Below are 18605 nucleotides of genomic sequence, written 5' to 3' on the forward strand. Positions count from 1 at the left end.
CTATCCTGCCATTTCTTTTACTTCCTTGGATGAAACGATGACATATCCCATCCCGCCTTCACTTATTTGAGTGGCTCTGGTTCTGTCTGCCATGGATTTGCTTTTGCATTCCTCGTCGTTGCATGCCGCCGCCGCTTGCTCCTCTTTGCTGCCTCCATAGTATTGTCGAAGCTATCTGGTGCCGCATGAAGCTCCGCCGCCAATTTTGCTGGTAATGGGTCCATCTCAAAATTTACCATCATTTTCAAACAAGAAAAAACTACATTTTTATTATCCAATACTTGCATTGAATATTGAGCCAATCATGCTAGGCCCATCCTAGCCTCAGCTATCCCAACAATAGTTGGCTAAGCGCGAAGTTGACAGCATAGGACAACACCAAAACGTCGTGGTGTCTCCTTTTTGGTGGGTGAAGGGAAGTACAGGTCTCCTCTTCACAATGCTTTGCCGATTAACAATTTCACGCTTTCAGCTACAAAATTTTTGTTTCAATTTATCTTTTCGTATATTTTATTATTGAATAAGTATAGAGAGTTGAGTTTTAATTAGTTAATATTTGTTAATATATTTTTTTAATTTAAAATGTATAAAATAATTTTTAAAAAATTAACTAATGTCAACCGAAAAAAATTGAGTCTCTTTATTATAATTATTCATATTTTTTTTTATCAAAAATAAGAAAATTCGAATCTACAACTTCTTAGATAAGTATGGAAAGATTAAGTCATTTGAGATATAATTTATCGACATAAATATCCATATTTAAAAAAAGGATCCCGTTAGCGAGACAATGGATTATTTGTACAATGTGTACAATTGACTATTGACTTACAAAATGAACATCCCCAATACTATATAAATAACCATCCGAGTACTAGGGATAATAAACATCTTCTCTTGACCTTTCAGATTTAGCACTCTAATACCACGTCATGTAACACTAATGGTTATATCTCTAATACTCCATAAACTTCCATTGTACACATTGTATAAATATTCCATTGGCTCCTCATAACAACAAAAAATGAAAGACGCATTTTTTATTAAAATACAATGAAATACTCGAACACCTTCTTGTATGTATTTAGTTTCGGAAAAGATTTTATAGATTTAACTGAATATATTTTGATACGACCGTTACAAATTCGATGTCATAATTCGGCATTATATACAATAACTCGACATTATGCACAACAACTCGGCACTTTACGTTATAACTCGGCATTATACGTTACAATCAGACATTATCACTTGTTAAAACCTATTAATTGCTCTTCAATTCAGATGATCAATAGAAACGTAACCGACTTATTTTATCTCACCTATAAAGGTATGATATTTTATCTTCAAATGGGACATTGAATTCTCAACACTGACTTAATCTTCGGAGTGCCTTTGCAGGTACACTCCCCCCTTGTTCTTTGCTCACGCTCTGCGCAATTGGACATCTCCTTGGAGAAAAGCTCGGACTTCCACAAAAGCTCAAAGGTCAGCACCGAAGATAACAACTCGGCGTCGACTCCCAGAGACCGAGCTCTCCCTTCAGGTATCCATACAAGAACAATTGGCGCCCACCGTGGGGCCTCGAAATAAACAACCTTTTTTTTATAGGCCCCATTTCCTTCCAATGGCTTCAAACTTACCTGCACCTTTGTAAATAAAGGTCATATAGTAAATCATTAAGGCCCGAAAAAGGCCGATCTATATCTGTTTTTCCGATCATTATCTGTCATCTCTCTATTTTTCAATTCATCTCTGGTTTATCTATTTGTCGATCTATATCTGTTTTGTCAATCTATATCTGTTTTTTCTATCTATATCTGCTTTTCCGATCAATATCTGTCATCTTTATTTTTTGATTCATCTATGGTATATCTATTTGACGATCTTTATCTATTTTTCCGATCTATATCTGCTTTTTTTATCATTATCTGTCATCTCTGTATTTTTCAAATCATCTGATATATTTATTTGCCGATCTATATCTACTTTTCCGATCAATATCTGTGATCTTTATTTTTCAATTCATCTATGGTATATCTATTTGCCGATTTATATCTATTTTTTCGATCTATATCTGTTTTTCCGATCATTATCTGTCATCTCTCTATTTTTCAATTCATCTCTGGTTTATCTATTTGCCGATCTATATCTGTTTTGTCGATCTATATCTGTTTTGCCGATCTATATCTGCTTTTTCGATCATTATCTGTCATTTCTGTATTTTTCAAATCATCAGATATATTTATTTGCCGATTTATATATGCTTTTCCGATCAATATCTGTCATCTTTTATTTTTCAATTCATCTATGATTTATCTATTTTCCGATCTATATATGTTTTGCTGATCTATATCTATTTTGTCGATCTATATCTGTTTTTCTAATCTATATCTGCTTTTTCGATCATTATCTGTCATCTCTGTATTTTTCAAATCATCTGATATATTTATTTGCCGATTTATATCTACTTTTTCGATCAATATCTGTCATCTTTCTTTTTTGATTCATCTATGGTATATCTATTTACCGATCTTTATCTGTTTTTACGATCTATATCTGTTTTTCCGATCATTATCTATCATCTCTCTATTTTTCAATTCATCTCTGGTTTATCTATTTGCCGATCTATATCTGTTTTGTCGATCTATATCTGTTTTGCCGATCTATATATGCTTTTTTCGATCATTATCTGTCATCTCTGTATTTTTCAAATCATTTGATATATTTATTTGCCGATTTATATCTGCTTTTTCGATCAATATCTGTCATCTTTATTTTTTGATTCATCTATGGTATATCTATTTTCCGATCTTTATCTGTTTTTCCGATCATTATCTATCATCTCTCTATTTTTCAATTCATCTCTGGTTTATCTATTTGTCGATCTATATCTGTTTTGCCGATCTATATTTGTTTTGCCGATCTATATCTGTTTTTTCGATCTATATCTGTTTTTTTATCTATATCTGTCATCTTTATTTTTTAATTTATATCAGTCATCTCTATTTGCCGATTTATATCAGTCATCTCTATTTTTCAATTTATATATCAGTCATATCTATTTGCCGATCTATATCTATTGTCTGATTTATATCAATCATCTTTATTTGCCAATTTATATCAAAAATCTCTATTTGCCGATCTATAACAGTCATCTCTATTATCCGATTTATATCAGTCATCTCTATTTTTCGATTTATATCAATCATCTTTATATTCCGATTTATATCTGTTATCCCTATTTGCCAACTTATATATGTTATATCTATTGTCCAATTTATATCAGTCATCTCTAATTGCCAATTTATATTAAAAATCTCTATTTGCCGATCTATAACAGTCACTCTATTATCCGATTTATATCGGTCATCTCTATTTTCCGATTTATATCAATCATCTCTATTTTCCGATTTATATCTGTTATCTCTATTTGCCCATTTATATCAGTTATATCTATTTGTCGATCTATATATGTTTTTCTAATATATATCTGTCATCTCTATTTTTCAACTTATATCTGTTATCTCTATTTTTTAATTCTATATCTGTCGTCTCTATTTTTCAATTTGTATCTGATATATCTATTTGCCGATCTATATCTGTTATCTCTATTTTTCTGATCTATATGTCATCTCTATTTTTCGATTTATATCCGTTATCCCTATTTGCCGATCTACATCTGTTATCTGATTTTCTGATCTATATGTCATTTCTACTTTCCAATTTATATATGTTATCTGTATTTGCCGATCTTTATCAGCTATCTCTAGTTGTCAATTTATATCTGATATCTCTATTTGCCAATTTATATCTTATCTCTCTATTTGCCGATCTATATCTGATTTTTCGATCTACATCTCTTATATCTATTTGCCAATTTATATCTGATCTCTCTATTTGTCGATCTATATCTGATTTTTCGATCTAGATCTGTTATATCTATTTGTCGATCTATTTATGTCATCTCTACTTTCCGATTTATATCTGTTATCTCTATTTGTCGATCTTTATCAGTTATCTCTAGTTGTCAATTTATATCTGATATCTCTATTTGCCAAATTATATCTGATATCTCTATCTGCCGATCTAAATCTGATTTTTCGATCTATATCTGTTATATCTATTTGCCGATCTAAATCTGTCATCTCTATTTGCCGATTTATATCTGTTATCTCTATTTGCCAATCTATATCTGTTATATCTATTTTTCGATCCATATCTATCATCTCTATTTGCAGATCTGTTATCTCTAATTGTCGATCAACATCTGTTATCTTTATTTTCCGATCTATATCTGTCATCTCTATTTGCCGACCTATATCTGTTATCCCTATTCGCCGACCTATATCTGTTTTTCTATTTTCAAATCTAAATCTATTATCTTTATTTTCATATTTATATCAATAATTATCCGAGCTATATCAATCATTATCATTTCTATATCAATCATTATCACTCTTTGTCAAATCTATATCAACTATCATCAGATCTATATCAACTATCTTCCGAACTATGACTATCAACGATCTTCAATCAATTATCCATTCGCGATAAATCTTCAATTCAAAGTCGCATCGTTTACACATGCGCAATCAAACACAATCTTCAATCAATTATCCATTCGCGATAATTCTTCAATTCAAAGTCGCGTCGTTTACACATGCGCAATCAAACTCAGTTTTCAATTCCGAACTATGACTATAAACAGTCAACAAACTCAATCACATATCATACAAGTACAAACACTTATCCATTCGCGACAACTCTTCAATTCAAAGTCGCATCGTTTACACATGCGCAATCAAACTCAATCAAATCACCAAACAACGGTGAACTAACTCAATATTCTCGCCCAACCAATTCACTTTTATCAACATCGTCTCAGCAACTATTCAAATTAACTACTCGATTCCATGAAAAAACCTAACCGTTGCATCTATTAAATCAACGGTTCAAAATTTCATTGGAAAAATCAAAGGCACAATCAATGACAAGACTACTACACTTTCCAATACACGTTAACTTCAAATTACCAATACACGTTAACTTCAAATTACGTCTGAAAATTCAAATTATTCATTATTTTAATAAAGTAAGTTGATTTGGGGGCTCCATACCTATAACTCAAATGGCCGAGTTATAACTAAAAAAAAAAGCTCAACCTGCTTTATCAAAATATAGTCAGGCTAAGTTTGGGGGCTATGATACGACCATTATAAATCCGATGTCATAATTTGGCATTATATACAATAACTCGGCATTATGCACCATAACTCGGCACTTTACGTTATAACTCGGCATTATACGTTACAATCAGACATTATCACTTGTTAAAACCTATTAATTGCTCTTCAATTCAGATGATCAATAGAAACGTAACCGACTTATTTTATCTCACCTATAAAGGTATGATATTTTATCTTCAAAGGGGACATTGAATTCTCAATACTGACTTAATCTTCAGAGTGTCTTTGCAGGTACACTCCTCCTTGTTCCTTGCTCACGCTCTGCGAACATCTCCTTGGAGAAAAGCTCGGACTTCCACAAAAGTTCAAAGGTCGACACCGAAAATAACAACTCGGCGTCGACTCCAAGGGACCAAGCTCTCCCTTCAGGTATCCATACAAGAACATATTTAATTCAACATTCTCGGTTTCTCATGAAAGCTTTCACTATTTCTTTCCTCCTCACAAACCCTAATATGCAATCCCTAAACCCCAAATAGCATTGGCTATAGCTGTTATTGCAATCTGCAAGCACAAAACCCCTGTCTAAACGTAGTAACGTTCCGTACAATCGCCTATGACCTCTTCCCTTTCTTCCACACGTACGGCGACATGCCATCGACATCTTCATCCCCGAAGACCACTGCACTGGCAACTCCAAGGACTTCGCATTCGTTTAACAACTCCCTCCTCCCTTCGATTGTTCGTCATCATCTTGTCCCCTGCCGGATCTACTCCACGGACGACGTAGATCTGCGTGGCATCACCATCCTTATTTTTTTTGTGTCTATGGTTTATGTTGGATCTATGTCACAGAATATACAGACAACGATCGCAGCTATGAAAGTTCGGTTCCACATATTTAAACTCAAAGCAAGCTTAATATTATTCTTAGTAGCACATTGACTATGAGACAAATACATCTAAATGAGACCAATGACGATGAAAGAAGATAAAGCTCTGGGAAAGTAGTGAACTAGCTTCCAAGTTTCAAGACAGGATACAAACTAAGAATGACATGTTGGTCGTTGAAGTTCTCAAATTTTATGGGCCAGACTAACAAACTAACAAGAGTAATTGACAAATAATCCTGCTATAGCAAAATTTATAAGGGCTACCTAGGCAGAAGGAACAGAAGCAGAAATTGATGGAAGATATTCTCCCCAACCGAAGGGAATCAAGAGTTCGGGTCTAAAATTCTGTTTCGATGACTGGAGTAAGCTGAAAGGGTTATCTCTTGCACGCAGGTAAAAAGTGAAGGAAGGGAAATGGATTAGCCTGTTGAAGCTTGGTTTTAATGGAGGCCTCTGGTCGTTCGTATCTCTCTTGTGTATGATTGGATCTATGCATCCACGTCCATTTTGAAAGGCGTATTGCAACAATTCAAAGCCACATTTGAAGAAGAGACTCGGCAATAACACAAAATTAAGCGTTATCATGTGGGTGCTAGTGAACCCAAACACCACCTCTTCAGATTCTGAAACAACCATTCTTATATTTGAAACGGTCCTTAACCCTGTCTCACCTCTTATAGTTGGTTGGTGAAAATGTTGAGGATGTTCATGCTTTGGTAGTAACGTGTGATCTGGTCCGGTTGGTGAAAGATGTGGTAATGCCTAAGAGGCCTTATGCACCGTCGGATTCTTGTGAGTGACTCTCGTAGTTGGTTTTGGTGAACCCTTCTAAGTTCCATGAACTGCTCCCGGTGGTGGTTACACTGGTTTAGAGGGCGACGCCTGCTGTGGGTTACCACCGTAGGGAGTAGCCTGTAGCGGCGAATATAATGTTGGACTTCATCAATGTGGCGGAACAGGCGGTCTACGTGGTGGCGGCATTGTGGATGAGGGTGGTGGCAATGGAGGTCGTTCAGCCATGGAGACTGGCGAAGGTGGTGGAGCACCACCATAACGCGGTGGAGAGGGAAAAACGGTAGGCACCTTGAAGCCATAACAAATGATTGATTATATTATCTAAGTGCTGCAAAAAAAAAAAAAAAAAAAACATGCACATATAGAAAAGATGAATTTTAAAAAGAAAAAAACGTGCACACAAAATATCTATTTTGTAATTGGTCAATATTTAAAAACTAAAATTAATATTGCATTTTTATTACTTTTTTAATTTAATTTTTCTATTTGTTAAATTAAACATGTTATCAAATAATAAAGAATATAAATTTAATTTAATTTCTTTTAAATATTGCTAAAATTTTATAAACAACATAAAATGTACTTATATATAATGCTAAGTTTGTACAACCATAATTATTGTGCAATCAACGTTTATGAAATTTTTATATTGAATATGTATAAGAAATTAAATTTTAATTAAATAATATAAATTATTTTTTTAATTCTTACTTTTTGAAGAATTTAAATTAAACAAATTGACTAATTTTTAAGTTAGATGATACTTTTCCTATTATTATTTGTTTCTTTTTGGTATTAGTTGGATGATATTATTTGAAGGGACTTTATGGTAGTTAGGCATGCAGCTGCAGTAATGTGCAGAAAAAGTAGAGGTATAGGACTTGCGCGGTGTTCGATGTGATGTGTTAGCCAATGTGGGTGTTGAATATTTGGGACCGAATTTATGGGCCGATTCTCTACTTTGGTGGCGGAATCATTAGTCGAAGGTTTTAACTTTCAAGCATTCATTCATGTCGCCTACAAAGTAAGGCCAGTTGGAGTCTTTCTTCCTCCCTGTTATTGCTTTATCACGTGTCAATCCAGATTGATGGCCTCTGGCTCTTCTAGTGCTCCAGTTGGAGTCTTTCTTCCTCCCTGTTATTGCTTTATCACGTGTCAATCCAGATTGATGGCCTCTGGCTCTTCTAGTGCTCAGCTTACCATGTCCATGTTCAACTTAGAGAAGTCTAATTCCAACTCTTCACCACCATATTTTGAATGCTCTAATAATAATAATAATAATAATAAAACCAATTTTTTCCAGTTAAAATTAGTCCATTTTTTAAATTATTTTACTTATTTTAAATTTTAAATTTTACATCTTAAAAATTATAAATTTTTAATTTTTAAATTAACTGGAGTTATATTTTTTCTAATAATAATAATAAGGTTAAATTACATAATTGGTCCCTAAAGAGAATTAAAATTTGTAATTTAGTCTCGCCGTTCAAAAAGTATTTGATTAACAGAATATTCTCAACATATTCTCTATTTTAAACATGTGAACTGCACATGTTTGACAATAGGGACCAATTTGCAATTTAGTAAAAGTATGTGGACCAACCGTATAATTCAACCATTTGAAAATGACAAAAACCTCCCTAAGCTATCTGAACCCACTCCGCCCCTTCCAAACTCTCTCACTCTAACTTTCTCACTTTCCTTCCAAAATAGCACCTCAACCCCAGCGGTCTCTGTCTCTCACCTCGACTCACCATTGTTGTGCCTCTCGCCTCCGTCACCGTGCCAGATCCACTAATAAATTGAGTTGCTATTTTTATGTTGATTGTTGCTATTTTCTTCTTAAACATTGAATTGTTCGCTTTGAGCATGTTTGGGATTGGAATTGCTCTTCCATTTATCGGTATTCAGTATTGGGATTGGAAGAGAAGAAAAAGTCGCCGAATGAGAGAGACGAGATGGAGGAAGGAGGCGAAACCCAACTCGTAAGCATAAATACGGTGGATCCGGCGCAGCGACAGTAAACTGAGGTGAGAGACAGAGAGCGTTGGAGTTAGGATGTCATTCTGAAAAGTGAGTGAGAGAGCTAGGGAGGGGCGAGATGGGTTCAAATAGTTTATGGAGTTTTTGGTCATTTTTAAATGATTAAATTATCCTGTTAGTCCCCATACTTTCACTAAAATTGCAAATTAGTTCCTATTGTTAAACATGTGCATCTCACATGTTTAAAATAGAAAATATACTGAAAATATTCTGTTAAATCATCCACTTTTTAAATGACGAAAACTAAATTGTAAATTTTAATTCTCCTTAAGACCCACTTATAAAATTTTAAAATGTAAAAATCACTTTACAATTTCATTAGTGTAAAAACCAACCCTATAATTTAACCTAATAATAATAATAATATTGAACGCACGTGTTGCTAGGTGGAACAAATGGCATGCGCAAAGAGGTACAATTCCGGGTCACGTCATAATTTTCTAAACTGCATTTGCTAACGCTTTCGGCCTTTTTTCAATTCCACGTTGTTAGCAAGAAAATGAACTGCTTTTTCGTATTATCTTAAAAGTTTTCTATTAAAAAAAGTTTGATTTTAATGTATTGAAGTATAAAATATTGTATACAATTGTTGATACGAAATACCCATAAATTCTACCTAATTTAATATTCTAGTGCTGGATTAGAGAGAAAAGCAAAAATGAACTCTAAAATGACTGAAGATGAAATTAGGGGTAATTCCATTTTTATTATTATAATAATAAACTAATCAGTATTCGGATTGGTTTGGTTTTGGTAACCATGAACCCGAGAACCTAACAACTAGAGACGGGTATAATAGGGTTTTATCCAATTAGATCCGATTACTCAACGGGTCCAATATAATCGGGTAGGAAGGTTTGTCCGTACCCGCTTGCACCCCTACGTAGAGCACTACGTTTACTAATTTACTTCACACCACAAGCATTTAGTATTTCCACTGCAGAATATGACGTGCAAAGTATCAAAATTTGTGTCCATATTTTAGCACGGCCAAAGATAAATAACATTCTGTTTTAACGACTAATCCAACCAACTTCAACAAATGACGGGTTCCTGTATAGAACTTCTCATGGAAACCTCATCCTGTGTAATTTCTTAGATTAGCAACTATTGAGATTGAAGCATGAGAACTGTGCAAAAAAACCCTCCGAGAAAAACCTGCCGGTAATTATGCAGTCTTCACTTTTCGTGAGGGAGGCCGCCGAAATAAACTGATCAGATCATCAAGACCCTGACAGAGCATCATTAAAATTTAGTGCACAGAAACAAGCTATCGAAAGGTTTGCAACAGATGTTGGATAATAAATAGGTACCCTAGTTGTGATGACCAAGAAACTGAAGAGCACAATTAAATACGACCCCAGTACTAGAAGCAATAACAAGTCAAATGTGACACTGGCAACCTGCAAAAGCATAAAACAATTACTATCAAGACAAACCGATTATGTTTAATTTTATTTATAATCAAAAGCAAGATATTTAATTGGAAATAGAAAGTCCTTTTGCTGTAAAAAACAAACCCCCTTTAAAGGATGTCCATTAAAAAAAAGCAAGGGAAAAGGTAAATCAGATAACCCAAAAATTGTTGCATCCCCAAGAAATTGATGGTCAGGACTTGCAATAGTCATAACAAAATTGTCAAATGAATACCCTTTCAAGTTTGCTTTAAGCCACTCAAAATGCAGAAAAGAGAAAAGTGCCAACTGTTGAACTTCCTATTCAGAAAAATGGTATAAAGAAGTAACTCCAAATACCTGATATATGTTCAGCTTTGCGCTAGTAGAATCATAAAATGTGAACATCCCATCTAGAGCTTCACGTTGCAGATTGACCTCATCTGTATGATCTTCTAATTCCTACGGGAATGTAGAACACTTGATAAGTACACAAGCATGGAGATAATCTACATCAGAAACATCTCACCACAATAGCACTTAGAACATAGACCAAAGCAGATCCAACTGCCTACCAACTGAAAACAGGAGACATTCTAAGATTTTTGCAAACACATACATCAAGAAATTAAAAAAAAAAAAAGCTGCAAACATTCCCGAGCCTCTAACTGAGGCACCGTCACAACCTTCCCAATTCCCATTGTCCTTAGCTTGAAACAAATGCCAAGGTATACATGATCCAGCAAGCAAAATACCTTTTTCAGAGCCATGACAAAAGGATCATCTTTCGAGAAAAATGGTGCCACTCGAGGTGTTTGGGACAAAACATCTAACCATGATCGGATATAATAAGGATTTACAGCCAAGTTACTGTTGTCTGCAAAGATTTGGATGTTCTTTCCTTGATGTCCGTAAATATGCCGCTGCAGAAAGATAAGAAAACAGGTAAAGAAAAGGAACTTTGTGTGCAGAAAGTAGATATGAAAGACAGGTATCAGAATATCAGTTAACGTACATGTATTCAACTATCACGAAAGGAAAAAGATCCTCTAAAATGAGGAGATTGGTAAAGTGATGAAGTGAGTAGTTAATCATTATTGAATTTGAAACTTCTATGACATTTGAGTCCCACTATCTTAACTTAAAGAGCGACTAATTGCTTACTTTCTCACTTTACCAATCTCTTCATTTTACAGGAGTTTGATCCATCCAGGAAATGCCTTGCTATATAAATACTATAGCTACATTAAAAATTTAATTATGAGATGGATAAGGAAAGACAAGGTGAGAATATAAACCCAAGAAGGATGAGGAAAGAAGCAAATTCCAGTGACTAGAAGAAAGAATTGATCTTACTGCAAGACTCTCAGCAACTAATTTCACACCTCTGATAATTGCCTTTTCATCTACAAAATGCCTGCACAATGAAGAACTCAGTGAATAGTACAGAAAAGAATCAAAAGACAAATTTCTGGAATTTAATTCAAAAGAGAACCTGCTGTCAATCAAACCACCAGTCTTTTCTAGCAGTTCAGGTGCAGCCGAAAGTTCAGAAAGAGTGGCAGCAGTAACTCTCAACCTTGAAAACTGTTCATGCTCCCAAGCTACCTACAGATGATGACTAACTTCAATGCCAGCTTTAGCAGTAGGATTTAAACAGAAAATATATGAAGACCATGCTTGCAATAGATGTTGTAACATAGCAACAATGAGACATGAAGCACAGTCTGATATTGACTACAGCAAGAAAGTTGTAAGCACTCGAGAGCCAACAACAAATCATCAAATATTCATTCAGCAACCAAATCTAAAAGGATCTTATGAATGACGCAACAAAGAAAAGAAATTGAAGTGGATGGTTCGACCCCAGATTATCGTGAATCAAATTTTTCTTTGTTAAACATATAATGAAGAGCTACACGAGACTTAATAGTGATAATTATAAATTGCTTAAGAGCTAAACAAGAGAAATATCACAAGCTAGAATTTTACACTTACTCGAGGATTTGAGATATTTATTTTCTTATGCTTCAAATTCACATTAAAGCCCAACTCTTCTGCAACACTTGAAAAATCCTACACCAATATTTTCCATTAGAAGCCATTAAGACAAAAATACAAGTCAATCCATTTAACTAAAGCAGGATCAGTGTGATAATTTGCTTACTTCCATGATTTGCTTAATGTAGGAATTTTCTGGAGGCTTAGACACATGAATCCACAATTCATTCTCCCAGGAGCCAATACTATCTATGCAAATAGCATAGTCAATGCTTTCACGCAATCGTTGATCAAAGCTCCGAAGCCACTGTAATTTGCAAAATTATGTAACACACTTATAATAACAAATGGAGAAATTCAACTGAATGGGCAGACCTATCAGCAAGTGAGCTTCCAGAAAAAAGCATATCACCTTACGAGTTCCATTGTAGTTGTAAGGCCCACCAGATGTTAGCCCAAACAACAGATTGTATTGGCCTCTGGTCTTTGGATTAGAATACAAAAGTGAAAACAACCTAGCTACTTCAAGAAGAGCCACAACACCACTTCCATTACTATCACTTCCCACTGATAATGCCTACAATTACAAATATTTTAACCCAACCACACAATATATACTCTGGTATTATTAGTGAAATTAATAAAATAACATACAGGAGCAGCTCCAAAGGTGTCATATGATGCCACTATTGCGATGGTGGGTAATTGATGTGCATCATCACCTGCCTTCAGTCCTGTCAACCACCCCTGCAACCATATAAAATATGCATCCAATATCCACAAAAGTTTTATACAAAAACCAACAGTTCTGAAATTCAGGCCACATTTGTGCATGTTTGCTGTGTAATATAGTGGATACAGCGGACTGAAACCATTTCACAAGTTGTGATTTCCCTTAAATTTGTGATACATGTCTACAAAGCAGAACCAGGATTTTCACAGCTCAAAATATGTTCATATTCCAACAACAATAAATAAAACTGTCTTCATGCATAGGTATAAATTTCATGACACGAGTATGCAAAATCAGAAGAAATACTATGCCTCTTAAGTCTCAATCCGTGTTTTAAAAAAGCGGTTATGGCGGCACCATAATGTTATGGCGTGGCGGATATCTTCCTTGCTGCCATACACCGGTCGCCGCAATGAGTTTTTCACAGAGAGCGAAATGGCGGCTGCAATTGCAATGGCGCCATGGCGGACTGCAATAAAAATGGCAGAAATTGCAGGGCTTTTTTGGATTTTTGAAAATATTGAGGGTTAGTTTGGTCATTTAGGAAACCCTAAAATGCTACAACTCACCTTCCTCATCCTCCTTTCTTCAGAAAACTGCCTCTTCCTCTCTGACGGTCCAAAAATTATCTTCTAGCTCTCCCTCTCTGCTCTGGGCTGCTCTGCAAGCCACGGGTTCCCTCTCTCTCTCTCTGCTTCGTAACTTGGTTTCTGTTCCAGACTTCTGGTCTACCTACCCATTTTTACTTTCCCAATTCCCCTTTTTAATTACATAGGGTTGGTGTTATAAATTATATTATAAACCTCTATTTCCCGTTTCCTTTTATTTACAATGCCTTGACTCTAATGTCCCTGCCCCCTGCCTCTTATATTCCATGGTGTACTATGACTTGATGTTATTTCATTTGTTTAATTTGCTACTGCATTTGCTGAATTAATTAGATGCCTTATGAGTAGAAAGTTGCATAAATTGATTAGATTTTATAATTTATTACTTTCGGAATTTTTCTGCATGTTTTTTGTGCATATACATGTATTTTTTAGATAGTCCGCCATTTCCCGCAATGCCACCCGCCATAATTTTATGGCGGATTTTTGGCTTACCGCCATGAGCCGTAATGCGCAATTAAAAACTATGGTCTTAATAAGCATTTTCATTAATAAAATCAAATCAATTTGATTTTTCCAGAGAAGCACAGTATGATGTTTAAAAGCTTCAGATTTCAAAGCTACTGTACACAATCTAAAATTCCATCACCAGTAGTACTTATCCACATATTATTTCTCTAAAATTGGTCGAACAAAAACCTGAATGTTGGTAATGGATGGAGAGACAAGACTCTTTGGTTCTAGAGCTGAAACAACAAATTTGTATCTGCAACAAATCCATGAAAAAAAAATAAATAAAATGTTACTCCCAAAAATAAACGTGCAAATGGCACAGCATTCGGAAGAAAAACCCAAAATAACAAAAGGGAAAACAAAATGATTAGGAAAGAAAGCAGCAACATTAAATCAGTACATAACTCAGTGTAGTCAAGAGTGCGCTTAGGCACTAGAGGCAAGGCAAGAAATGGTTCTATGCCTCACCTGTTGAGGCGCTTTTCTTTGTGCTTAAATGGAACTTTTGAAGCTCTAAGAAGGCACCAAGGCGAGAGCACCTTTCAATGAGGCAGCAATTTGTTTCTCTATATTTTAGATGAGAGAAATCATCACTTTTGTTAAAGAGGCCTAGTGTCAGCCCAAAATACACTAAATTATCCAACTTAGCTCAATAAAGTATTAGATATATAACCCTACTACCCTAAAAGATATTAGGTTTTATCCAAAGAGTCAAATCTTTCAAAAGCAACCTGTAGACAAGACAGAAGACCACTGATTGACCTTCATCACAGCAAAAGCTGAGATGTTAGCGGGGCACCGCTGAACCACCTCTTCGTTTTTTATGACTCCATGGATGCACACTAGATCTAATCTTTCTTTTCATTGATAAACTTTCAGAGCTTTTCTCTTTTGGTAAATTTTCGGTATTCCATTAATAGTTTTTGGTTATAACCTATTATTATGAAGCCTATTAGGAACATTATTATTCTTTAAGGATTTATGCCTAATTATCATTATGAACTGTTTAGTTTACTATGCACAATAGACTTGCAAATTATATTATGTATAAAAAAAGATAGTAGAATCTCATCTCAGGTTGTTTGGACATGTGAAAAGAAGATTGACAGACCACACAGTTAGGAGGATGGACGAAATGGAAGGTAGACGGGACAAAAGGTAGAGGGAAATAAAAAAAAGCCATATGAGGTGGTCAAAGAAAATTTATGTATAAACAATCTCATTGTCATGATACATGATAGAGCTCAATGGCGTCGTTTTATCCATATAGATTATCCCACCTAGTAAAATAAGACTTTGTTGTTGTATCAAAAGAAAATGTGTATTCTACTACTTTCTAAAGCCTTTGTTTATTGAGACGTGCAACTTTTGGCGCCTATCGCCTTTGAATACCTTGACATAACAAAACATAATCCAAAAGACGGGAACATGAGGTGTTCAAGTTCAACAATACATGTTCTAATACTTAAAAGGTTAGAAATACATAAGGTAATTAAGTATGGATATCCAATTAAGTAAATCATTCAGTCCACTTCATTCCTTGTCTCCTTGACCATTAAAAAGGTTTTGCAAAATTTAATTAAAGCATTGAATTTGTTAGAGAGTTGAACTCACCCGCCAGTAGTTGCAGTAGCTGGTTGACCAGTGATATCACTCTTCTTGATATCAGCTAACACAGCATTAATGTTGTCATCCTCAAAAGCAAAATAAACAGGATACTGTAAAAAGATGCAACATCTTAAAAGGTTACACTTTAATGAAAAATATAAACTGATAAAGATAAAAGGATAATGAGACACTAATAATAATAATAATAATAATAATAATAATAATAATAATAATAATAATAATAATAATAATACAACAAAAATAAAGCGTTGTCCAAAATGTCGGGCCAGTTACGTGAATCAAACAATGCCTCATGAACAACAATAGTTACAGCACAAATTCCTTAGCATCACACAAAAGGTTGTCACCACACACAAAAAGAAACAACAAACGCATTCCTTTGTATCAAAATGGTATAAAGTAATTATTTCCTTTTTGGATCATTTGGAAGACATTTTTTAGAAGAAAGAAGTTAGTTTATAAAAATCACTTCATCACATGGATAATTCACAACAAAAAATACCTTCCAAGGCAATATAACTCAGTAACATAGAAACATTGTTTAGGAATTCAGTATTCATGAACAAATCAGTTGACTTTTCTATCCCACTTCAGTTTTATAAAAAACACTCCGAAAGATAAAAGTAATGATAATTCTCAGAACAAAATAAACCATCTTAAATTCACTCACAGGTAAGTTGGTACGTATAAGTATCTGTTCAAGTTCAGCCAACACATTCTTCAGCAACTCTTCAGTTCCATCTAAATGATTACTTCCCACTTCACCTTTATTTTCAAAATTGAATATCTGTGGCAGCAAGAATAACAAACCCCCCAGAGGCTTGTTTTCTGCAATATATTCTGCCACAAAATTGGCACAGAAAATAACAAATTTGGCAAATTTAGTAGTTCAAAACAGAATAGAATTCTTCATATAAGAATCAATATAAAGTATGGCGACAAGACATACTAGGCATTCAGCTTTGATCGTTTAGTAATTATATCTAGAGGTTGACTATTATATAACATATTTCTTGGGTTGATGCCAGCAGAGAAAGTTAGACACCTTTGCTAACCTATAAACTCAAATAGAACATACTTCCCCTGCTTAAACAAGATCCCCGTAAAACGTCCAAAGTCCAAAACTAATATTTCCCCTGCTTAAACAAGATCCCTGTAAAATGTCCAAAGTCCAAAACTAATACTATAGGTCACTAAGTTGCCTGTATGGCCAGATATTAAGTTGTCATCGTCCCCATCTGACTATATAACACTACTAAAAGGATAGACACCTTAACCATCCAGCATATTATCTCTTACTCTCGATCTCTAACAAGCACTTCCGTACTATAAGACCCCGTTGTAGTTCAACACTTCTATTACTATTCCCTGTCTGTTCTGCATACTTCTCGCACACAAGTTAAAAAATATCCTCTTATAACATTAAAAGAAGCCAAGCCCATTAGAATGTCTAACAATAATCTATAAATTATTATTATCATCATCATTATTATTAATATTAAAACCAAAAAAAATAAAAATAAAGGCCTAATCAAATTCTGTCAATATTTTGGTAAACCCCAAACTAGGAATTAACCTGAATCCATCTTTTCATAACTCTTAGCTAATCAAATTATAAACCAAAATCAACACTGAAGATCAATCATCCACCTCGAACATGAAAATCTGAAGAACAGACAAACGGACGCCTATTTAATAGTGTTTGAAACGCCTTACCTTAAAAGATAAGAATATAAAATACAATAAAATCACCTTTCCTTAAACGCGATTCGTAGCATACTTAACTTCGAACTACGTTAAGCAGCATAAAAGTTATTTTATGTCAAGTCCCAGCACAAACTAACAAACCTAAAACAAAGATGATGATGAAGAAGTTAAGTAGAAGAACCTTTGACGAAGGAGATGTTGAACTCGCGAAGAGGAATGAGAAGTACTGTGCGAGAGAGATCGGCGTGCGGAGAGAAGTGGAGGGATGTGGCGTGGTGATTGAGTCCGGCGAGGCGAGATCCAAAGGGGGCGCCGGATATGTCGTACTGAATGAGGTGGTAGACATCGACGACGGTGGCGCCGTCGCAGAGCTCGACGCAGGCAACCAGCACGAACACGAGGGCGATGACCGACTCGAGTACCAGCATTTGGCGCTCGCGCGGTGATTTTCTAGGCGCCATGGCCAACGTAGAGATCTGGTTCCGATTAGGGTTTTTCAAAAGAGAAGAAAAGAACAATGTGGCTGTGACTTGTGGCGGTAGTGTAGAGTTTTAAGGGCCCAGCTACGGTAGACAACCTACGTTGTGGGTTTCGTTGCTCTTGTAGGCTGTATGTAGCTGTGTTCTTTTGGGCGCAAATGCCCATTCTAATTTTCAGTTTGGAAATTATTTAACCTAGAAAAGAATTTTTTTTAAATATTTTTATTTGAAACTTAATTTCATGATTTAGAATGAATATAATATAAATAAAATAGCATTTAAGTTTGAGAAGTGTGAGAATTAATTTAAAAATCGGATTATTTTTTATCTTGATAAGAAAAAATGAGAATTAGAATTCTAAAAAAAATAAATGATTTATTTTTAATTATTATAAAATAAAAAATCGTTTCTTGAATGAAGTCTAATTTTTAGCCTTTTAAAAAAATTCTTATCAAATTTAATAGTCTCTTTACTAATTTAGATTAATTTAATAATTAATTTATAGGTTTAGCTAATATAAGGCACATAATAAATTTTAGTGAAAATTTTTAAATATTTTTATTTAATAAATATAAAATAAATATATTAAAATTTTGAATTTTTTAAATTTTTAATAAAAAT

At 34.4% G+C, this 18605-nt stretch overlaps 1 protein-coding gene across 3 annotated transcripts; it reads right to left on the reverse strand.

The window, feature by feature from the left end:
• Positions 1–9606: 9606 nt before the first annotated feature.
• On the reverse strand, positions 9607–18212 carry LOC112784329 (uncharacterized). Of its 3 annotated transcripts, none has more exons than XR_003193855.2 (14): positions 17687–18212; positions 16469–16638; positions 15784–15887; positions 14356–14422; positions 12970–13062; positions 12728–12892; positions 12482–12622; positions 12313–12390; positions 11810–11922; positions 11613–11731; positions 11070–11237; positions 10675–10776; positions 10234–10323; positions 9607–10151 (listed from the first exon to the last, which is right to left on the reverse strand). XR_003193855.2 is itself a non-coding variant. In XM_025827486.3 (14 exons), exons 1-14 carry the CDS (start codon positions 17964–17966, stop codon positions 10089–10091), a joined length of 1695 nt encoding a protein of 564 aa, XP_025683271.1. In that variant the 5' UTR covers positions 17967–18212; the 3' UTR covers positions 9607–10088. The 3 variants fall into 3 exon arrangements, 2 of the variants coding, with proteins under 2 accessions (XP_025683271.1, XP_025683279.1); XM_025827486.3 differs by having other exon boundaries at positions 11671–11731; XM_025827494.2 differs by having other exon boundaries at positions 11671–11731; positions 16469–16626; positions 17687–18148.
• Positions 18213–18605: the final 393 nt, after the last annotated feature.

The sequence above is a fragment of the Arachis hypogaea genome, chromosome 3 (genome assembly GCF_003086295.3).
Source record: "Arachis hypogaea cultivar Tifrunner chromosome 3, arahy.Tifrunner.gnm2.J5K5, whole genome shotgun sequence".
Classification (NCBI taxonomy): domain Eukaryota; kingdom Viridiplantae; phylum Streptophyta; class Magnoliopsida; order Fabales; family Fabaceae; genus Arachis; species Arachis hypogaea.